The 22,416-nt window shown below is 40.8% G+C and overlaps 1 protein-coding gene across 2 annotated transcripts in view; it reads right to left on the bottom strand.

Moving 5' to 3' along the window:
• The window catches only part of ELOVL4 (ELOVL fatty acid elongase 4), a 35,240-nt gene extending 13,427 nt beyond the window's left edge, over positions 1-21,813 (bottom strand). The window contains exons 1-3 of one of the 2 annotated variants that reach the window (XM_052781653.1): positions 21,454-21,813; positions 4,351-4,538; positions 935-1,015 (exon numbers count right to left, since the gene is read on the bottom strand). In XM_052781653.1, the coding sequence (XP_052637613.1) occupies positions 935-1,015; positions 4,351-4,538; positions 21,454-21,553 (369 nt within the window). In that variant the 5' untranslated portion in view covers positions 21,554-21,813. Of the gene's footprint in view, positions 1-934; positions 1,016-4,350; positions 4,539-20,691; positions 21,217-21,453 lie in introns of those variants that run through there. The other variant, XM_052781654.1, reaches the window with a different exon arrangement.
• Positions 21,814-22,416: the final 603 nt, after the last annotated feature.

Raw genomic sequence — 22,416 nt, 5'->3', positions numbered from 1 at the left:
AAGATAGTTGACTACCATAAGGCCAATAAAAATCTACACACAGGGTTGTTCTGCAATATCAGCTATTGCACATAAGGTGTAAGACTTCAGTCTATCCTTCTCACTACCACCCCTGCCACGGGCACAAACTTTTGAGTAATACTACCTATGAACACCCACCCTGTAGACAGACATTTTTCAATCTGTGTTATAAATATTAAATGTATTTAGATTATAACACACTTTCGTTACATTTTCAGGAACATGTTCTAATCTGTAGGTGAAACTTGCAAGAACAGCTGGGAGATTCTCAAGTGTCAGCTCTGCTGGAAGATAAGGTTTAGTACATGAGCTAATCAACAGCGGTACGGAAATTAACAAGCATCTGCACTTTGATTTTAATTTGAATGCTTTCCAAAAACCACACATTTGAAATCTAAGCTTCTACAATGAAATGTACTGATCACACATTTGCCAGAAGCCAGCAAGACCTCATGAAGCCAAACATGTATAAAGGAGACAAAAAGTTGCCTTATCAGTATGAGTGAAATGCAACCACAGTATATGCTGACAAATCTTACTTGCTAGCCAGAACGCTACACCTTTACTGTGGTTACCCTGGTATCATAAACTTCAGCAAGGCCTAGGAACCAAAGTATGCATACAAAGTTTATCCTGGTTTGTACAACCGCGGATGAAGCCAAGGATGTTATCTTTAAGACTACCCCTACTTGTAGCAGTCAGATGAAAGTTAATGCAAATACACTGATGCACTTTGGTTAAACCTGTTATGTGCAATGTAGTCAAACCTGAAGTGGTCTGTGAGAATATAACGGGATACAGACATGGCTGACAGCAGAACTTTGGAAACACTATTTTCAGGCAAGACTTAAACCATCATGTAGTGCTATATATTACACGCATTCATATACAAATACAAAAAAGAAATACTCACCCTAACTTCATAAACATTATCTGAATAATCCACAGTCTGGCAGACATAGCTGTACCCTCGAGCTCTTGATGACAAAAACAGCTGAAAATATTAAAGTCATACATGAGGGGAAAGGTGCTACATAAAACACGTTCATAACAATTATCAGCAAATTTCTTGCTACCTCAGACTTACCTGAACAGAAATATTTAAAGTATCCTTATCAGTCCTGAGAATACCATTGAAGGAAGCCACTATTTAGTTCTAACAACCTGTTGTTACACAGTACCTATTTTTTTTCTTGTAAATTAAAAAGAAAGCACTCATTTTGCCCTGTATGTATCTGTCCAGATAATTAGAGCCCTGTACAAATTAGTAATAATTCCAGTATGACCTTAAGCTATTCAAACATGAGTATTCTCTCTGATGGCTCTAGCTTCAGAGACAGAAAATACCTAACTGCTTTCACTACGAATGACAGAAACGCTGTTCCCATGACGGATTAGGGAGAAGTCTCTCCAAGAGACAGGGATTAGATAATTTGGATCTACTATTCTTAAAAACAGTATACCAATCAAAATCCAGAAAAAAACCAACCCTGAACAGCCAATGCTGAGCACCCATAAAACATATTGAGAGAAACTGGATGAAGAAAGGTTCCCCATTTCATGCCAACAGAAATGGCCTAAAGCACATGAAAGTGCTCCTGTAGGGCCACTCCAAATAAAGCATGTTGCAATAACCTGAACAGGAGAAGATAAACTTGACATTTGAGCAAGTTCCCATTGGAAAGAAGAACACTTGCCTAGAGCTGAATAAGGTTCAAGTAATACTTCTAATCTTGACATTCATAAATGTTATGATCCAAGATTGTTTAAAGCCAGGTAATCCCACCCTGTTAAGGATCAAAAAAAGACAGCAGCGGAGCAAACATAACCTGTAAATTGTGAGCTGTAAAAGTAAAGAAGGGTGATACAAAAAGATCTTCAAATTAAGCATGGGTAGGCACTGACTATTCTTACTGCTAACCTGACTTCCATCTTATTTAGGCTGAACTCAAGTTTACTCCAGTATCTCATCTTGCACACAGCACTAGGAGTGTAGTCAGATGCAGAGACAGGTGTTATCCAGATAAAACCAACACACAAAACCTTGTGAAACTCTGGACTTATTTGCTGCATGTTTGTTAAAGTAGGGAAGTGAAAGAACTGTCCACAGAAGTGATCCTAAGACAGACAGACATTTAACTACTTCTGCATCATCCAAGTCCATTTACAAACTGCTGGAACACCACTACTCTCCAGTGTGGTCCCACACAGGCACAAGCACATCTAATAATATCAGAGAAAAGCAGGGAACAGTTTAGTCCACACTGTTACAGAAACTAACCAATCTCTACTGCAACCTACTGGGTAATTTGACCAAGGTTCACTTGGCAAAAGGCAGTAAACTATATTCACCAGACTGCCTCACAGTAGAATAAGAAATGCAAGATTTTGTGGCAAAATAGGGGCTACGCATCTGGGACTTCTGCATGTTCTAAGCAAAATTTGCTCCTAATTTGAATCTGAATTTGAGTCCAATGTATGGGAGTCTTGGACTAGACAACCTAGCAGTGCTTTATGGACTTACCATTTTAACATAAGTTATCACAGATGAACAATACAGCTTGCCATCAGGATGATTATTTAAATAACATTTAAAGGCATTTCCCATTCAAATTCTGCTCTCAGCAACACTTAGAAACTTCACAGTCATTCGCAACATACAAACTATGTATCATTTTACTTGTAACAATTACCTTACTCATGCGAATTACAGCAGTGGCACACTGGTATTGTAAACCTCACATAGATTGAAGCAGAAGTTGCCTGGTTACAGTGAACAACTGAAACTTGAACACCTTCCTCCTATCAGTCTCTAAGACACTTCCTGTAAATGTTGTATCCATAGCCTTAACATCCATTGAATAACAACCTAACATTTGAAAGAGCAGGAAACTAGAATCTGTTTGCGTCTAAAATGACGAGCTTTCAGCCCATCAGCAGCAAATGCGTATTTGCAGTCCCATTCATTTTTATTTTAATTCAGTGATTTGGAAATCCCATACAAACACATGCATTATCCTATGAGCAACATAGGTTTGAAAATTAATTGACCACAAGTCTGGTGTAATTCAGCTTACGGATAAAACAAACCATTTTAAAAGAGTAAGTGAAAAAGACAGACATGGAAAAAACACTGCAGAATTCATTTCAGAGGAGTTTTGGTTTTAACTTGCCAAGATGACTGGATTTCATCCATTCCCACAACTATCATGGGGTGTCAGCATTAAATTCTGTTGTATGTGGTATTTTCTTACTTAGTTGAATAGTGCAAGGAAACAATTTAAACAAAATGACAACTGAGGTGTGATGGCTAAAATTTTACTGAACCATGTCTTAAAAAAAGGCTGAAATCAGTTAAGGGTTTTATTATAGAATCTCTGGGGAAGAGTCAATATGCAGATCATCTTCAGATATGCCATGCTTTCCTGGCAAAAGTACAGAACAAACCAGCCAGAAAAAGAATTCTGCAATGCTGTAATTTTAACTGCTCTGTTCATTTGCTTACTTCTGGAAACAGATTTTGCAAATTTATGATCCGAGGTCTTCCAGGAAGAAGGCTCTCAATCCACATAAGCAAAGTCACAGCAGCATAAACTGCTCCTTAGCATCAGCTGTATTCTGGACAGCTATCCTTGAATAATGATTACCAAACTGTTAAGTAATCCCACTTAGTCACTGCTAAAGAGCTGATCCACTGCATTGTTACTAGTCATTTCCTCTGTACAGAAAACCTAACAAAGGAGAAATGCAGCAACACTGACATTTCTTAAAATTAACACACTCAGAATGTTGCAAACCAAATATTAGAAGACTGTATCCTTTTATTTTTATCTAAAGACACAGTTTATTTTTATTCTTATTCTAAGAGATAACTTACAGACGAGATACTTTTCCTCACTACAGACAATGGACATCTGAATTTCTAAAAATGATAAAGACATTGAAGGCACCAGCAAACAGCTCAATTTCTAACAAGATACATTCTGACACCCTTTAGGATTATTAAAAAGAAAAAAAAAATCAGTTAAAAGTCTTAAATCTCTACAGATTTTAGTTAATCTGTCCAGTATTTACACTAACGTAAATCTAAGAACTTGGAATAGCTAGTACACAAATTCTCTCTGTAGACTCATTTAGTGCATTTATGCTCAAATAGAACATACCTAGCTACAGAAATACTCACATCAAAGGCAAACTCAGCTTTAAAAGTCTGTGCAAAACATTCACCCTCAATAGACATCATGAATATGTAAGATCATTTTAATTTTGCAATCTGTAGACACCCTCAGACTTAACTAGGAATTCCCTTGTGCGAGAGGACATACACACCTCTTTGAAAATGAAGAAGTTGAGTAGAACCATTCCAAAGTTGTAAACAACCAACAGGAAACGTAACTGGAAGGGCTCTCTTGTCTTCATCCATTTGGGGCCCAGCCAGACAGTGAGGAGATAAATAGTGCTTATAGTCAGTGTTGGAAATGGAGACTGCATCAAGGGCCAATCATCAACACGTTTGTCTGGGGGGGGTGAAGCAAACAGAAGGAGTCAACAAGGTCTGAAAAAAATATAGTTCATCATCATTTTAAGCATTGCATTTATTAAGTATTTTTTTCTCCTGGAATAGCTGCATCAGACAGTAGAAACATAAAACACTCATTCTTTCTAGGAAGGTTAAAGAAAATAGATTTTAAAAAAACCCACTACATCACATTACCTCACACAGAGATTCATTATGTCGTGCAAGTTCTATTGTCCAGTTCTACAATCCAAAACAATAAAGCAAACAATCACGTGAGCACAAACCCAACCCAACCCACTAATCCCACAAAAAAACAATTTTGCTTATGATGAATAGTGACTTCAGTGGCAACGTAACCAAATATTCAACACCACTGCAAATGAAAGATACACAAATTTGGCAAAATACTGATAAAATTAATAGCTTTTATTAGTCTAACATTAGGCACTAGAAAGCCTCCTATTAATTTTATACAGGTTGTACGATGCTAACCAAGTACCTTTGCTATTTGATGTAGGTCAGTCTCATATGTTTCAGACAGAATACTAACAACGTTACTGGAAAACAACTAAATAAAAGAGTTTAAAGGAATGGTTCTAGGTAGATTAATCTGTGCTGCCATATGGGAGACAAAGGTTTTATTTACAGTCTCCTTCAGTCCCTCATGGGATCCAGAGTTACACAAATTCTAGGGCCCAGAATACGCTATATTAAGTTCTGGATCTGTATCAAAAAAGTACCCTTAGTCTGATGAACCAGTGACATCTAGGATTAGAAGATGGCTCTGCTACAGAGGAGGGAAGGGAGAGACTACAGTGATACCTCCTTATTCAGTGTTCCTCCCCCTGCCTCCCCCCACCCCCATATGAAGGCTAATCTCTAGTTATAGCAAGAGATAAAAGGTAACTATTCTGTAACTATCAATACTTCAGATAACTGCACAGATCTACAATACTAACTGGATTGTTTTCCAGATGCTTAGGCCAGTTGGGAGTTCAGATGGAAATCACACCACAGGGCTCCTTGGGAAGCTCAGACATCTAAACCACCTGTCTTCAGTCATTTGTGGGCAAACGCAAATAGCAATGCGGCTGCGCACAAACTTACCTAGAGGACAAGTTTCTTTTGGAGAACTTTTTCTTCACGGTCACCCAAAGACAGTGAAAAAACCCCTATACCATATACTAATTCCTGATGCCAGGCATACTAACAGGTGAGTTAGAAAACCCTTTTTATCTACAAAATGAGGAACTCTGATGCAGTGAGGAAAGTACAGAACAGCACTGCCATTAGCCCTCCTCCACTTCTTTCTCATTTCCTTGGTTGCCCTTAAGATCACAAATTAGAACCTCATTTTAGGAGCAGATTTCATGAGACCCTCTATTTCTAATAAATAACACATATTGTGATCTACAGAAAGACAGTGTGCATGGCACTGACTCTTCTTGCTTCCAGTTCATTTAGCAATACTTGATCTGCACATTGCAAGTAAGATGTTAGGAGGCCTAAAAAGAAGTGGAAAAGAAGAAAGAGAAACCAGCCTAGCTGCTTCCATTATGGCTGTTAATACCAGAAGAGAGAAGTCATCCTAATGCATGGAAACCTCCAACAATGCTGACGCTGCCAGAATGACAGGAGTCAGCCTTGCGACCGCAGCCACCAACAGAAGCCAACAGTGAGATAAGGCAAGGAGTACAGGGAGGAGTGGCAAAAAGTTCAGACAGATTGGCTGTAGAAATACAGGGAGTGAAACAGAACTGAAGAAAGTGAGAGAAGACAGTTAGTTACCTCTTACTTTTCAGCAAGTCCCTGGAACAGACACTTCTATTACAATATAATGTACTCTCTGTAAAACATGAGAATGATTGCTTTATAGTACAGTATAGTGTCTTGGGATGGAAAGGAACAGCCCCATTTTCTAGACCTCACAGAGTGCTACCTATTGAAGCTGAAATCACACCGCCATCTCCCTTACACTTTAGCTCCTGCTTGCTTTTAGCAACTGCTCTACCAATCTGAATTTAAAAATAAAACACTGTTTAAAAGACAAGAGAAATGGAGAACCTCATCATCCACCTGATAAGAAGTAATGGGCAAAGACTTCCCTCCACTAAGCAAGAAGAAAGATGTCACTTCTTAATTAAGAGACAGCTCTGGGAATAGCCAATGTGTGACATGCTTTAATCAAATCTGCATGTCACTTCAGACACTATAGTGTGCAAAGAGTTAAGAGCAGGGGAGACAAGAGACCCAGTTGTTTTTCCAGCCTTCTTGCACTAAGCAATATAAAGAGGCAAGGACATATTAGAAAATAGAAGACAGATTCTCTAATCCAGTGTTTCATGGTATCCTGAACACTGGAGTGACAATACGAAAAACGTGAAAAAGGAAGATGATTTGAATTTTACTCAGGAGTTGAACATTACCACCCCTTGCTGAAAATTGGATACCATGACCTATTCCAGATTTCTTTTTGTGGCAGGAGACAAAGATTTCTGGAGGGAAGAATGAGGATTCACTAGAGGGTGAAAGGAAAGCCAAATGGACAACTTTTACGAAAGCCCAGCTGCAAGTGGGCTTTGCCTCATGCTTCATCAGCACTATAAAAAATTCTTTCACCTACTTTCCACAAATACTACAAATTGAAGAACTTAACTGGAGAAAACCAAGAGATATAGTTACTTAACTCAGACAACAACATAAGAGCTGCCATTACGCTTCCATACCTGCATCATGGTTTCAGCCTGTTACCTTCCTTCTGCACAGGGTTTTCGGACAGTGAGCCACCACATCTCAGAGACAAGTCTTAAAGTATTTGCAAGAACAGCATAGCTTACTGATACAGACTGCATAGCACAGTGCCCACGGAATCTATCTGATTGGGATTTTGGGGGCCTGACCTCTCCTAGGACAATTAATTACACTTTGAACAAAAAATGCCTGTATGAGAGGGAATACAGTAGGCAATTCAATTCTGGAGTACATCCTGGGCAAAACAGAAGCACATCAATAGCCAAGAAGTTTATTCTAATTCCTACTGTGCTAAGAACAACACCTTGCATTTATTTTAAGGGCATTTAGGAGACACTGCATATGATTATTTTTTAGTAATACTGTGGCATCAGAAAACATGCTACTATTCATTCCAGAACTTGCTAGATTTAGAAACTTGTTCATCACAAGATCTTGCCTGGATAATGCAGAGTAACTTGTTTCATTTTAAATCAGCTCCACGCACCATTCTTGTTGCACAGAAGGTATTACAAAACCAATTTCATTTCAGTTTACCAAGCAAGCCTGCTTGTCTGTGTTCTACACAGAAAACAAAGTTACATGCAGACCCTTGTTCCAAGCTTCTTTTCAGATACCCTCTTTCAAACCAAGATAAGCAGATGACTTAAGAGAGTGAATTTAAACCTCCCAAGCTACTCCAACACCCTCCTTCCTCCCACCCTGTTTTAGCAAAACCAGCATAATTTTGTGTCCTACTTACTAGCTGGTACTGATGACCACAAATGATTTCTGCAAATTAGAGAACTGTGATAGCTTAAGGGGACGTATGAGTGTACTAAATCCTGCAGTACTTCACACGCAACAGGTACGTTATTACCTGAAAGATGAAATAAGCTTGAAATAAAAAGGCCAGCTCCCTGAATTAAAACTCCCTCCAACTGCTTTGCAGCAAAATGACCAATGCCTTTACCTGATTAGAATTGACAGAGACTGACTGAATCTTTCAGGGGATTAATGCGTTTGTCTTTCAAATCCTAAGACCCAGATTCTAATTCTATCACAAATAAAATGTCTGTTGTGATGGTACAGCCTGTAGTACAGTGCTTTTTTGTAAGGTGGGAGAAGTTTTAGAAAAAACATTTAAAGTTGCACTCAGTTGTAAAGGTGAATCCAGAGCAGAATAAGGCATCTGCTAATATGTTCCTGATAGAAAATTACTGTTATGTAAGGGAAGAATAAGAATATTTATATACACAAGGTTCTCCTGTCATTTTGTGTACATACATTTTAAAGTTTCACATTGCAAAGACAAGACAAGAAATAGACGAACATACATATATTTATTATATATATAAAAAATAATTTAAATTGCCCTGAGGCACCTACCCTTGCAGGATTTAATTCTTTACGTGGGGCAATTAACAGGAAATACACACATAAACCCCTCTGATTTCTTCCTCCAAAGCAAGAACAACAGCAGGACCAGTGAAAAGGACTGAATATCCTACCTGCTAATGTCCAAAGAGGACGTAATTAACCTATATTGAAATATGGAAGGCAAACGAAGATGAATTTCAGTAAGTAAGGCTGCACTGGTGGTGATCTAGAGTTAAAAATCACGAGAAACTTCTGTGAAACATACTCTAAGTGTTTTAATATGCAAATGCTACTGTTAAATGCGGTTCAGCATTTCCTTTCTAATAGGGAGGATTTTAGACGGTTAAATTTCCTGCATATTACTGAGCCTATGATCAATATTTTTTTCCTTCCTCAAGAAGTATAACCTATAAAATAAGCAAATGCATAGTATAGTTGCTCCTACATTCATCAGAAGAAATCCCGAAACAGTACAATGGTGACCATCTCTGCGTTTAATATTAGTTTTAGAGAAAACATTACATAACTAAAATACATTACTTTTGAAATTCCCTGCATTCATATCAGATTGAAAATCAACACTTAGTAAGTCTTTATTTTTACTTTAACAACATATGTATTCCTTAGCTATAAGGTCGCTACTCAGTAATTTATCTAGAGAGCCTTTCAAAGTTATTAATAGCTATTGATACTATTCTCAGCGCAAAGACACTTACAGTGCCAATCCAGCACATCCATCTGTCCAGTTACATTTCTAAAGACACTGCAGAAATGATGGTGACTGTTTAAAAGTGGTTCTTAACAGTGAGAGCTCTCTGCAGATCATGCTGTTTAAGAAGTCCTCTCAAAGCCCAATCTCAAGTTTAAGAAAAGATTTCCTTAAACGAGTGAAATATTAATTCCACAATATAAGGAAGGCAAACCAGTATTATCTAATTGGAGTATTATTCTATGAACTACACTGTTTTAATCATCTAAGAATTTCACACGTCTTGTTAGGTCCACTAGCACTGTAATAGAAGGACATTACAAAATAAAAACACATGTCATATAAGAAAACATGTGAGAAACATAACTTTATACCCCTGAAAATGTTCACAAAGCTTTCACATTGAATTCCTTTGCAGTATTTTAGTGCCCCCCTCTCCCTCTTTTCTTTCTGGTTACAGATTAATATTCTATACAACATACTTCTCCTTCTGCATTTGTATTAGAAATACTGGCTCAGTCCTGTAAATATTTACAAGCAAATATAAAGTTCACTGTGGCTATACAACCACTGCAGACTGGCTCAGTTGAGAGTAAACTTGAATAAGCATCTACATAATTAGACCCTAGGCTTTTAAACTAAATGGAGTAATGCATCAGAATCACTTAAAAGTACCTTTACTGTTACCAGTTTGTAGAGATTCCAAGAAAAAACCAAAGTCTTTGACTAACTAAAACCTCAGAACATACAAATGGAACAACAGCTGAAGCTATAAACTTCGCCTTTAAAACAGTACATGACTAACTAAATGGGCTGCACAACTTGAGACTGAAGACTGTTAGAGAAGTACCACTGCAGAGTCAAAATTGAGAGGCCATATATCTTTGGGTTGAACATCTACTGAAGCTAAAATTTTCTATTCACTTATTCATTACAATTTTAATAGAGACGTTTATAAGGCCCAAACCAAATGATGCTTTTAAAGGTCTCCGGTGCTTGAATTAACTTGTCTGCTTTGATATTGATTACTCATTGCACATATTGCACTCTAATCCTCAATTATCTCAGTTTATCAAGTTTCTTTATGAGAAATTCTGTGACAGGGGATTGAAGCTAGTGCATGAACTAAAATAACATGCCTATAGCCTCACTCCCGTTTCAGTCAGAAAAAGGTGTATGCCCTCCTAGGAGAGACTTGTGCAGACAGATTGCTGCAGGAAAGCAAAAGGACTGGGCCACAAGGAATGTCCAGTTTATGCTTCTTTCTCACCTTTATCTTACCTATGATACTTGGCAATGTCTGCAGTCTTCTGGCACTATGGGTATTGCTAAGGAGTCTGACAGGGTCAAAGATACCTCACTTGCGTAGTTATAAGCAGCTGTAGGGTCACTCACTGGCTGCTTTTTAAATTTTATTTAAAGAAACACCTTATTTCATTCACCTGAAGGTGTATTTTCCAATCCTTTCATCATTTTCATGGCTCTTCTCTGGATACTCTACAAACATTTAAATCAGCCTTGCACCTGTTTCACAGGGAAAATTAATTATACCAATCAAGTCCTTGCTGCTTTCCCTCACAGAAGAATTCTGTATTATCACAATAACGTCATAGCATCAGCGGTGGTTATGATTGGCAAGAAAACAAAAAGGTGAGTATGTTACCCGTAAAGCTAGGGATGACACGCACACAATGCTTAATGGACAAAAGTTCGCAAAACCTGGCACAAAAAAGCACAACAGCTGGCCTGATTTAAGCAATTTTTTTAAAATACAGAACAGTACAGAGAAAAGATGTTTACTTTGATCTTCAAGAATGAATGGAAATATCTAAGTATTTTGTCTATTCTAAAGCTTTAACTAGCCAAGAACAAACTAATTTGTTTGGGCCGAGAACAAGAGACATCAAAATTTTATGGCAAAGCATTGTCATTTTAACAAGCTATGAAACATCAAGCTGAGATGCAAGAATAAAAATATTCAGTCTCAAGCACAACGAATAATGAAAGCATATACTCTGAAAAACAAAACAACAAAACCCACAGATTTTAAAAGTTTGCAGATGATGCCGTACAAATCCTGCTGCACTCAGAAATGAGAGCTGCTTTCCCCGAAACCAAAAGGACTACAGATGAGACTAACAGCTACTGCCTATAACCAGCTGTGGCTTTGTTTTAAATTTCAGGGCTTTGTAATTGACTGTTTAGTCTTCTTTAAAGCTATATACAGCAACATAAAATCAAAATACCACACAGCTAAGAACATCTCCTGCAGCTAATGAACATCTGTGTAATATGCATGTTTCATAAACTCCCATTAAAGTAACAGGAATGCTTAATCCCAATTTGTTGTTAAAGGGTCACATGTATTTTAACTAGTATTCCCGTTATTCTAACTAGCATTCTAGTCTTCTTAGGACTCCCATCATTCAATCACTAATACCATATTGTCTTTGTGTCTGTACACAGCAATTCCAGGATACACTCGTTTCAAGACAAGGATAATAATGGAATTATTATGAAGTTCAGGAGCCATATCAATTCACCATCAAATCTCAGGATTTTCAAGTCTAAGCGATTGCCTTGTTCAGATTATTTTTTATTTACCTCCTCCATTGATTGTGAGGACAGTGCAAATACTCTGCTTCAAGGAATAATAAAAATATAATCCTCACTGAAGCTTACACAAGATTTGCAAGATAGTAAGCCCTTGAGGCATGTAGCATTCTTCCGTTTGTCAAATCTTACTTTTCCAAACATCACAAAAGCAAGATGCATTCCCAGTGCAGTGATACCTGCATGCCTTTTCTTACAGGTTACAACTTACAGAGTAAACAGATGAAGAAAACAGATTAAAAAAACCCCAAACAAACAAAAAACCCAACTGATCCAAGGGATGCAATTTTATGAACTAGTTGCAGAACTCTATGATCCAGCCCATGCCTCTGTATTTCTAAAGAAATAGAAGTGCTGCATAAAACACACTTCAACAAGCTTTCCTTCTACAGTGTTTTCTTTATTGAAACTTTTATTCACACTTCTCTGGTCTTAGCCAAAATTGTATTTCTGAGAGCTCAGACTGGAGATGTCATTACTTCACACAAAAGTGGTGGGTTTTGGTACTATGAAAACACTTGTAGGGGTATCAGTACGCAGTAATGCAAACACAGGATTTATGCACATTTAATGTTGCAATAACAGATTAGACTATTAGCCCATCTAGTATGATTCAGGGTTTTATAATGCCAAAGGGGATGATCACAGAATAAATCTTCTCCGTTGACAGAATTTTTTTTTATTAGATTCCCTCAGTTAGAAACTAACATCCCTGAAAAATGTGAAGGATTATTAATAACAGTTTAATAATAACTCTGCAAAGGCCTTATCCACTGTACAGAGACATGTGTTACATACTCAGCATACACGGGACAGTAAGTTCAGCACTGATACATGTCTTGCTAACGTGTTAACACAGCGGAAGGATATTGATACTTAACTACACAGCAAATGTAAACAACTTAAATCGCTGCTCTCATAACACAGAATGATTTGGGGTTGCAGATGAACATTTAGACTCCTAGATGCAGTGACTGAACATGTATGAAAACCAGCAATGGCAAGTGAAATCTACCTAAAAATAACACCAGAAAGCTACCAAACATTTGTGAGAAGCTGCACAGAAATCTCTCTGATAAACTACCCATTTTTTGTTTGCATCAGCACGAGGATGCTGCTCATCAATTTGGTTTTACATAAGGATGAATGAGGTGGGAATTGTTTTGAGTAAAAACTACAAAAGGAGTTACTGAAATATATTAGTTCTTATCTTCAAAGTTCAGGGGCAGAAGTAAAATTTACAGTTGTGAGGTACATCGGGTCATCTGTTAGCCTAACACAAGTACATCAGTCAAAGCCTCCAAAGAAAAGTAACACTGCAAAACATTTAGAACTTAATTCCTCAACATGCCTTCAACGTCAGCAAAAATGACAAATCCGGGGGGGGGGGGGGGGGGGGGGGGGGCGGGGGACGGACCCAACACCAAAAAAAGAGACTAATTTTTAAGTGTTGATTTTCAAAACGTGAACTGAATGAGATAACGTTCTCATACCCAAAGATGACCATAAGAATGATCAGTGCCTGAATCTTTCACTCACGAAGTATACAGTAGCAAAATCATCAGTTTGGCAGCTAGATAATTCCATGCCCAAATGACTGCTACAGCTAAGTCTCTTCGCATCTACAGTCGTGTTACCTTTCGTGCTAACATATGGCCCCCAGATCTAAGCTTCTATAATGGTTTCTGCAATACAGTTTCTTACTCTTGATCAAAAATTCATGGATCACTGAAACTGAGATTAGAAAGAGTAGAAGAAAATCTGACCTAAATATGAAAGCATTTGGGGGTACTCTATGTGTAAGTATTTCTATTGGGCACATCTGTTTCTGGTAAACCACTAAATATTAAATGCAAACCCAGAAAATATGGTTATGAAGTTTCCTATTTAAAGCCCAGCTATTCAATTTAGTACCTGTATTTCCTATTTTTTTCCCTTTAGAGTATCTTAAACCATTTAAAAACAAGGTGTTACAATGATGCTTTACGAATAGAAGGACATAAAATCTTGTCCAGAGAGATGAGATTTACTGGCTCAACAGAAAAAGTGAAAGGCATGGGTTATAAACTCCCTTCTTCCAGCAACATTCTGTGACCATTTAGAAAGCAATAAACCAAGCTCTCATATTTGCTATAACTGGGAGAGGGAAACAAGGAGATGATATCTATAAGCAGATTAAAAAAGAAAAAAAAAATAGAAAAACACCATGGTCAAGCATGCAAACTGAAGCATAACATATACAAGAATTGGAAGAAGACACTTTTGAGATACTGCAGAAAGAGATAAGAGGAGTAGGAAAACATGATGGAAACAAACCAAACAGTCAAGAGTCCACGATTATGCTGAAACAGAGGAGTACATGTGGGAGATGAATGGACGGAGTGAAACTAGGCAAGAGTCTCAAGGTACAAGCAGACACAATACCCTGGAGAGAGAGAACACTCCGGGGCAGAAGTGAAGGATCAAACCACTGAAATTATTCAAGTACATAAAGGAAGGAGTTGAGTTGCAGGCACGTAAGTGAGTTAACCTGACACAACCAAGAGCAGTTAATGCCCACAGGCACGCGATTATCTTGCATCAAATGCAAGCCAAATTGAGGTAGCTTATTCCCCCCTCACCTTCCACGAGAGAAAGGTAAACTAGCTCATGTTTATCTTGAGATCCAAGCACACACAATGGGAGTTAATACAAAACACATTGCACTCAATTCACCCCTAGGCTTGCCTTGGAGCTACTTATTGCTTTACCTACAGTCTAGGGTGCAGTCCTGAAAATCCCCACAGAGCTGACACCTTAGTCTCAGCAGGCCTGAATTTCAGAGCTGCCTTCATTTATGTCTTTAAAATGCCACAAGACCTTGAAGTCCATATGCTCAGAAGCACATGAGTCTTGACAAAAGTGAGCACCGTTGTACCCACCTGCCACCTAAACAAGATCCAGAAACTATGTATCCTGCATCTACACCTTCCTAAAGGAGATGTCAGTCAGATAGTCCCACACACAAGAGTTCCTTATGAAATGCAATGGTAGTTTCAACTTTGTTTTCAAACACAGCCTGAGAAAGCAAAGCCCAGTCATATAACAGTTTACTAGTCAGAGAAGTCTTACCTCATGGATCAGATCTGCCCTTAAAAGCACACTGTCCCAGCTTCTGGGCTCCAGGCATACTCCACTCATACCAACACTCTTTCAAAACCAAAGCTCTCATTCTTTTTATGGCCAATTCTTTTCAGCTAAATGAACTCTCATTTAGCTCCAGTATTTCAGGCCATTTATGTTTAGCCCCATTTTGCTTACCTCAAAAAACTCTTCAGTACACACCACAGCCTCTTCCCCCCTCAGTCCTGCATCCTAGCAAATTCTTCCTCCCAAAGTTCTCTCCATGTCCACTTGAAGCCTTTCATTCACTCACCTTTCATCTAAGCGCTCCCTTAATCCTTTCCATGTGAATCGAGTAACTCCAAAAACCTGTCTGAACTGGCAGAGGAAAAAGTGGAATCTTGCCTCACCCACTCCTCATGGCTCCTGATCTACAAGACCTTAAAAGGAACGACATCCTACGCTTCCTACACCTTCCTCTACTAATTGACCTTACACAGCCTTTGACAATCTTTCCTGGTTGCACAGGATAGTATAGCATAGCTGCCTTGAATACAACCTCTTATGGTCTTTCATAGCTATAACCATAGCCCTGCTACATGCCTCTTCACTCCGAGCACAGCATATAAATACAGAATGACTACCATGATCAACTTCTAGTCAAGCTTCTCCAACTAGAGACAGCTACCTATGAACAACAGTTCAACCACTATGCTCAATCAATTTATGGAACCAGCGCAGTCCCCAGGATGACTGCATCTGCTTCATGCCACAGGTATTTCAACTGTTCAAGAATTCTTCACCTCTCGTTGCAGTATGTGGCTCCAGGACCATGTGCCAATTTGCACCTCACTAATGGCATACAGCCTTAGCCAAGACACATGATCTGCCGAGAACTCCACAACAGTAATTTATGGTGTGCTGCAAATCTAGTCATTTGGCCTTCTCCAGTAGGTACTAAGGTCATGCAACCAGTTTGGTTAAGTTCTGTATAAAGCCGTTTCCTAGCCTTTTTCCATTGAATCTGCTTTAAGAGTATTCATAACATCTTATTTCCTCCAAAGATTTCAAGACGTGCTATCTACACAGCCTTAAAAGGAATTTTCAGAAGTTCAGTTATGTTCTTGCTATTTTCTCCAAACATTTGCTTTTGCTTCTGGAATATGCTGATGAGTATTCAAACAGAAGTTCATATCACATTCTTGCTGGTGCTCTTTGAAGGCTTTTTCTCTGTTTCATCTCTTTGCTGGTCCTGAGAGTTGCAGGTCATCACGTACAACCCCTCCTTCATTTTAGGAAAGAGGAGTCTTCCACTCACAACTCAGCTCCTCGTCCATAGTGTTAGCTTTGCTTCAGGCTACTCCCTCAGGCTCGAATTCTTGAAGCTTGGTGATCCAAAGTCTCTAAGCAGATATTTCCACTTCAGTAATGTACTTTTCTGAATGATGTTTCCATTTCCAAAGGTGCTTGGTATCTCTTTTGTTCTTATTATCCATCTTTTGAGTTCCATAATCTGATAAAAATCTCCTGGTGATGAAACGTGGGTGGAATTTCCTTCAAACACCCAGCAAATTGTCTTCAATACCGACAGCTGTTTTTTCTTCACTAATAAAGTCCCTCCCTCCACTGACAGGCAGTGAAATGTGATGCTTAATGAAACAAATCATGTAAACTGGGATACTCCTATTGCTCAGTTTGGTTGACAGTAGACTCACATAACCTAGCCTTTAACATTCTTTACTTCCATAATCAATTTCTCCAAGTGCTGCTTCTGCCACAAGACAGCCAAACCCAATTACACTAGCTTCTCCAGTTTCTGGTGTGTTTCTTCCTGTCTAATCCTCGTGTTTTACCCAGTCATGGTCACAGATCAAAAAAACCTGTTCCCTTGAGAAGAAAATTGTATCTGCAAGACAAGTATCATGTCAAATCACCAAGTCTGATGCTCAGCCAGCCCTCTGAGAGCTTAGGAACGCATTCTGCTTTGTTTCTGTGAAACAGGCTTCATGAACCTTCATCTCACCCTTCGCTCTCCCTCCCCATCATCACCCTCTGAAGACCTTTCATTGGGATTCTACTTGCCTCCAGCTTTGGCACAACTCCTCAAATGCAACAGGGTACTACTTGCACTCAGACTGTTCTGCTAACCCCAATGAACCTTCCTCAAGCATAAACATTCAGGATCCTTTGGCCACACTTGTTTTCAGCATGGGGAAAAGAACAAGGGAAGAGGAAGAAGAAATGCATTTTCTTCCAGTTCTGTTCCCTGGACTGAAAAAGAAACAGAACGTGAACTTCCTGAGCATTCTTAACTTAGTCCCAAGATCTTCCTGGTGAAAGTTTTTATGGCCGTTTGAGTTCCCATGGAAGCTACTCCACTCGTTCACTTTTAAGGCAAGCAGCTATGTTTCCCATCCTCATTGCCTTACACTTCTGACCCAACTGATAAAAGCTATGATTCATATTGCTCCTGAACAAGATGCTACTTAGAAGACTATCCTACCACTGAAGTGAAAGTTTGCATCTTTCTCCTCTCTCCTTTCCTCCTGATGGAAAAAGTCTGTAATCTTATTAACTGCAACAGTTGTAAATAGTTGCTGTTCCAAAGCAGTTCCACGTGGCCTGGGATGGCCCTGCCTCCTTTTAACTTTGAGCTCCAAGAACAACCATTCTCACCCAAAGTCGATAAAGCCTTCTGTTCTTTAGCTCAATACATTCAAACTAACTAGTTCCTCTAAAAGAAATCTTTCTGATACAGGGTTTCACAAATCTCCTTTTCAAGCTGCAGTCTCCTACTTCCCCCTCCCCAACTGCCAATGGTCTCTTCACCCATGTTTTGAGATTTCCACATTCTTCTTTTCCTGGATTGTGTCCCGAGTTATTCACCTTAATAGCTCCCCTGGACTCAGCCTGGAACCTCCCTTTAAGTCACTTGCTCAGTCATCTAATCATACCCTTAATCCTCCCTGGCAGACCTAACCCCAACCAGCTACCCGAGCCGAGAGAAAGAAGGAAGCCCTGCCCTACCTATTACATGTAACCAGTCCCATGTCCTTACAGAAATAATGGCATGGAATTCCTAGATCATCTTTCCTGATAGTAACTGTTCCATCGACCACCTTTTTTTCTCCTGATGACTGCTAAGGCCATTTTTTGTCCTTTCTACCTCTCCTTGAAGTTTATGGTTTCCTAAATGATCTCCTTCAGCCTTTTCAGGTGAATATACGGTTACAATGGATTTTAGGCTTTCATGAAAGGGGTCTGAAAAGATAGTCAAGGAAGGAGAGAAAAAAAGTAGTTTTTTCAACAAATTAACAAGCAAAACCATTAAGCTAAGGCTGAAAATGTATTTGATAATATATATGAGGAAAAAGTCACAGAATACTGTTATTATTCCTAAAGGCAAGATTTAAAAAACCAAAACCACAAACAAACCAGCTTTAGATAGCGCACTTAATGCTAAAAAAATTGTGACATCATTAAAAAAAAATCCAGTTGATGAGCCAGTTAGGCTCATCACTCAGTCTTTTGGGGTTCTTTTTGGTCTTAGAAAAGGTTGGTTGCTTTTTGAATAGCACAAAGCAGGGGAAGAAAAAGACCAAATCTTTACAGCACAAAAATAAAGCAGCACGAGACTCAGTGGGATGTTCTGGCACAGTTCTACACAAGTCTCATCACAGGAGTCCGGGTCAGCATTAGAAAACACCTGCTGGCAGGACAATCCTGCTGAATACTGAGAACAGGGCTAAAGACAGACTTGGGTGTCCAATAAAAAATATAAGTGAGAACTGAAGAGAATAAGTAAATTTGGTTTTATATGAATGAGAAGTTTTTGCGTAGGAGTAGTAGTGGGAATAAAATTTCTTCACATTTTATTGTGTAATTTTGCTGTGTAGTAGTGTTTCAGTATGATTTATTGTGTAATGCTATTGCATGGCATCATTTGTTGAGCAACTTTGCTGCGTGGTATAGTTTTTTATTTAATGATATTGAATGTTAGGCAATGGTCTTGCATGCCATAATCTGTGTTTTCCGTTGAGCAATGTCACCGCCATAGTTCTTGACACAAAGGTGAATTGCATGAATTCACATAACAGTGCTGAATTCATGATTTTAACGTATATTCACTCAGAGATGGCAAATGGAGACAATTTTTTTTTTTCTGAATGAAGACACATGCAGAAAAGCTGCAAACTGAACAGGTAACAGGTATTTAAGCAGAACTTAGGGCATTAAGATATGATTTCATTAAATAGCAACGCAGCATTGCCTCATAAATGACACTTTCTTATCCGGAGGTACCTTGTGACTACATTGTGTGATATTACATGTTTTGCGTATCCATACCTGACTGTAAAAACTATATGAGGACCTTGTTTTACATACTACTGGGTATAAACAAGAACAGTAACATGCTTTTGATGCTACTGAGGCTCTATCCAAAACTATTCTTGCAAGGACACGCTGAAATCCACAACCTGAACAAGAAACTCTCCACCTCTTACACAAAGTGCAACTGATTACTTAACTACAGTGGAATCCTGTGTTAACAGCAACACTACCGAACTTAGAGCAAAAATTTAAAATTTTGCATTAGCAAATTAGTAAAAGACTTAAGCATATTTTAGATGCCATCGCAATGTCATCCTACTACTGCTTAACATTCTCCAAAGAAGCAGGAGGAAGAGATAAAAGTTTGCTCTGTATGTAGTATTAATGTAAGTTACTTATCTTTACATTCCTTACATAAACTTGCCTTTTCAACCCTCTTTTGTTTTTTCCTCCATGTGTTTTTGCTTACAACAAACACGGTCAATATACAGACTTAAATAACGTGTTTGAAGTTCTGGAAATATATCAGAACTTGAGGTCTTTTTCGAAACAAATCAAATAATCCATAAGGACATCAACTTTGTACCCACATCTATTTTTATATCCATCTGAAAATGCTATTGATTGGCTAGAATAGCATCTCTTTCATGCATTACCTGGCAGTCTACGAACAATTGTATGTTGCAAGAGGCAGAGAAACAGAGCAAACACTGGTAGATTACAATGCAGTGCTGCTGCAAGCATTTTTATTTGATCTCATATTCTGGCAGGTTTTAAATACAGAAGAAAAAAAATGCACGCAGGCTTAATTTTTAAAATATGGCAAAAACCAGAAGACAGGCTGGGAAGGCAAATTGTGAAAAAAAAAAAGTGAGCTTCCTCCATCTATATCATAAGATTAATTTATTATCTGACAGATGGCAGAAAGGAGGGGGGCGGAAAAGAAAAGACTGCTGATGCAGTGAGCTTCCTATCTGTAATGAAGGCCCCACATTCTCACTTATCACACCGCCACAAAATACGTCCATAGTTGTATTCAGTCCAGAGTTTTGCTCCACGTATTTCTAGGTTTAGATCAAAATAGCCTAGACCTCATCGCTGTGTGGACAACTGAAAAACGAAGAAAACATCCAGAGAAGTGATTCTTCTGTCAACTGCCCAAGGCTACTGACAAGAGCAACTATGAAAGCTGCCACTCTACCCGACGCATTTCATTTGACCAGCGAGAAAGAGCCATTCATGCTGACCAATACTTCCAGAGCTACCGGTCGCTGTCGCGAGTTACCATCGCGTTTGCCGTCCCAGCACCGAGAGCTGCTTTTTTCCACATTTCTCCATATTCCGAGACATTTTCTCTTCCTTCAGCATCTTCCACACTGCAGCGATGGGGCGCCGATACAAAAACGGAGCGCACTGGAAACGGCAAACAGCAGAACAGACCCAAACGCGCTCAACGCGAAACGAAAAGCTTCTGCGCTGCCGGTCGCAACCATTTCCTCATTTAGTTTGCTGAACTCCAACGCGACGCCGTCACAGGACTCCCACCTGCCGCAGAAGCCGAAGGCCGCCCGAGCTCCGCCACGAATTACCGGAGGGCCTGGCCGACCTCCGACACCAGGTTCCCGTACGACCACCCCACGGCACGCTGCCGTCAGAGGGAACCAGAGGCCTCTGCGAGGCGGAGTTCGCTACCTCCTGCCCGCGGGCGCCCGTGGGGGACACCCTCACCTTGCCACGCAGAGATGCCCCGCGCACCCCGGGGCCGTTACACGGGATTGAGACAGATAAACAAACGGAGCACCCGAGCACACCCCGAAGGGCGAGGAGGAGGAGGAGGAGGAGGAGGAGGAGGAAGAGGACGAGGGGGTGCGGACCCCGCCGCGGCCCCAGGCCCGCCCGCCGCCTCAGCCCGCCGGGCGCGCGCGCCGCGTCTCCCAGGAGACGGAGCCATTTTGAAGCGCTGCGCCTCAGTGACAGCGGGCGGGGGGCGCCGGGGACGGCGATGGCGGCGCCGGGCTTGCCGGCGGGGCCGCCCTGGGCGCGTTACCTCGGATGCTCCAGGTCCAGCGGTAGAACTCGAGGGTGTCGTTCACCACGCTGGACACCAGGCCCACGGCGCGGGGGGGCTCGGCGGCGGCGGCACCCATGGTGAGCAGCAGCAGCAGCAGCAGCGGCGACGGCGGAGCCGGCAGTCCTGTCTCGGCGCGTGCGTCCGTGCCTCTGCGCCCGGGCTGCTGCTGCTGCTGCCCTTCTACAGCCGGGGATGTGATTTAAATCTCTATCTCTCGGTATCTTCCCTCCAGACTCCGCCTCGCTCCCGTCACCGGCTCCCGTGCCCCGCGGGCAGGGAGGAGGGCGAGGAGGCGGAGGCGGGCGAAGTGGGGGGGGGGGGGTGAGAGGGGAGCGGCGAGGCGGCCGCGGCTCCGCAGCACCCTCCGCGCTGCGGTGCGCTGCGGTGCGCTCGCGTCACGTGACCTCCGGCTCGCTGCCCGCCGGCGGCTGGCCGCGGGGTGCGCGGCGGCCCGGGCCGGCCGCGCAGGCGCAGTGCGGGCGGCCGCCGGCTGAGGGGAGCGAGGCGGCAGCAGGTGCAGGGGCGGCTCGGCGGCCCCTGGCGCCGCCTCGCGGACCCCGCTTGTCCCTCAGTGGGCGTCCGGGGTGGAAAAGAGGTGCTTATTATCTTAATTTGCCTTTTATTTTCAAATAGGTAGGGTTTTACCAGACGGGGGAATAAATGTTTCAGTCAGCTTTTATTTCCTTTCTTCCTTTTCTCTTCTTCGCAGTCTGGGTTTTGATTCTTCTCTCCTTCCCCTCTCATTCCCCCTTGACGGGCAGGCCAAGGCATTGGTGTGAGCGGCACTCACTTTACCTCAAGCTGTTGGTACGGAGGTGTCGGCTTTTCAGCTGACTGCCCCGAGAAGCCTCCGCTAAAATCCCTTCCCCTCCCAGCACTGGTAAAACGAGCGATCTCGCAACGGGATCTCGCCATCTCCCTGCCCCACCGGCAGTGGTT

The sequence above is a fragment of the Harpia harpyja genome, chromosome 3, assembly GCF_026419915.1.
Source record: "Harpia harpyja isolate bHarHar1 chromosome 3, bHarHar1 primary haplotype, whole genome shotgun sequence".
Lineage (NCBI taxonomy): Eukaryota > Metazoa > Chordata > Aves > Accipitriformes > Accipitridae > Harpia > Harpia harpyja.
The sequence above is the reverse complement of the archived record's forward strand: the minus strand, read 5'-3'. Positions and strand labels throughout refer to the sequence as shown.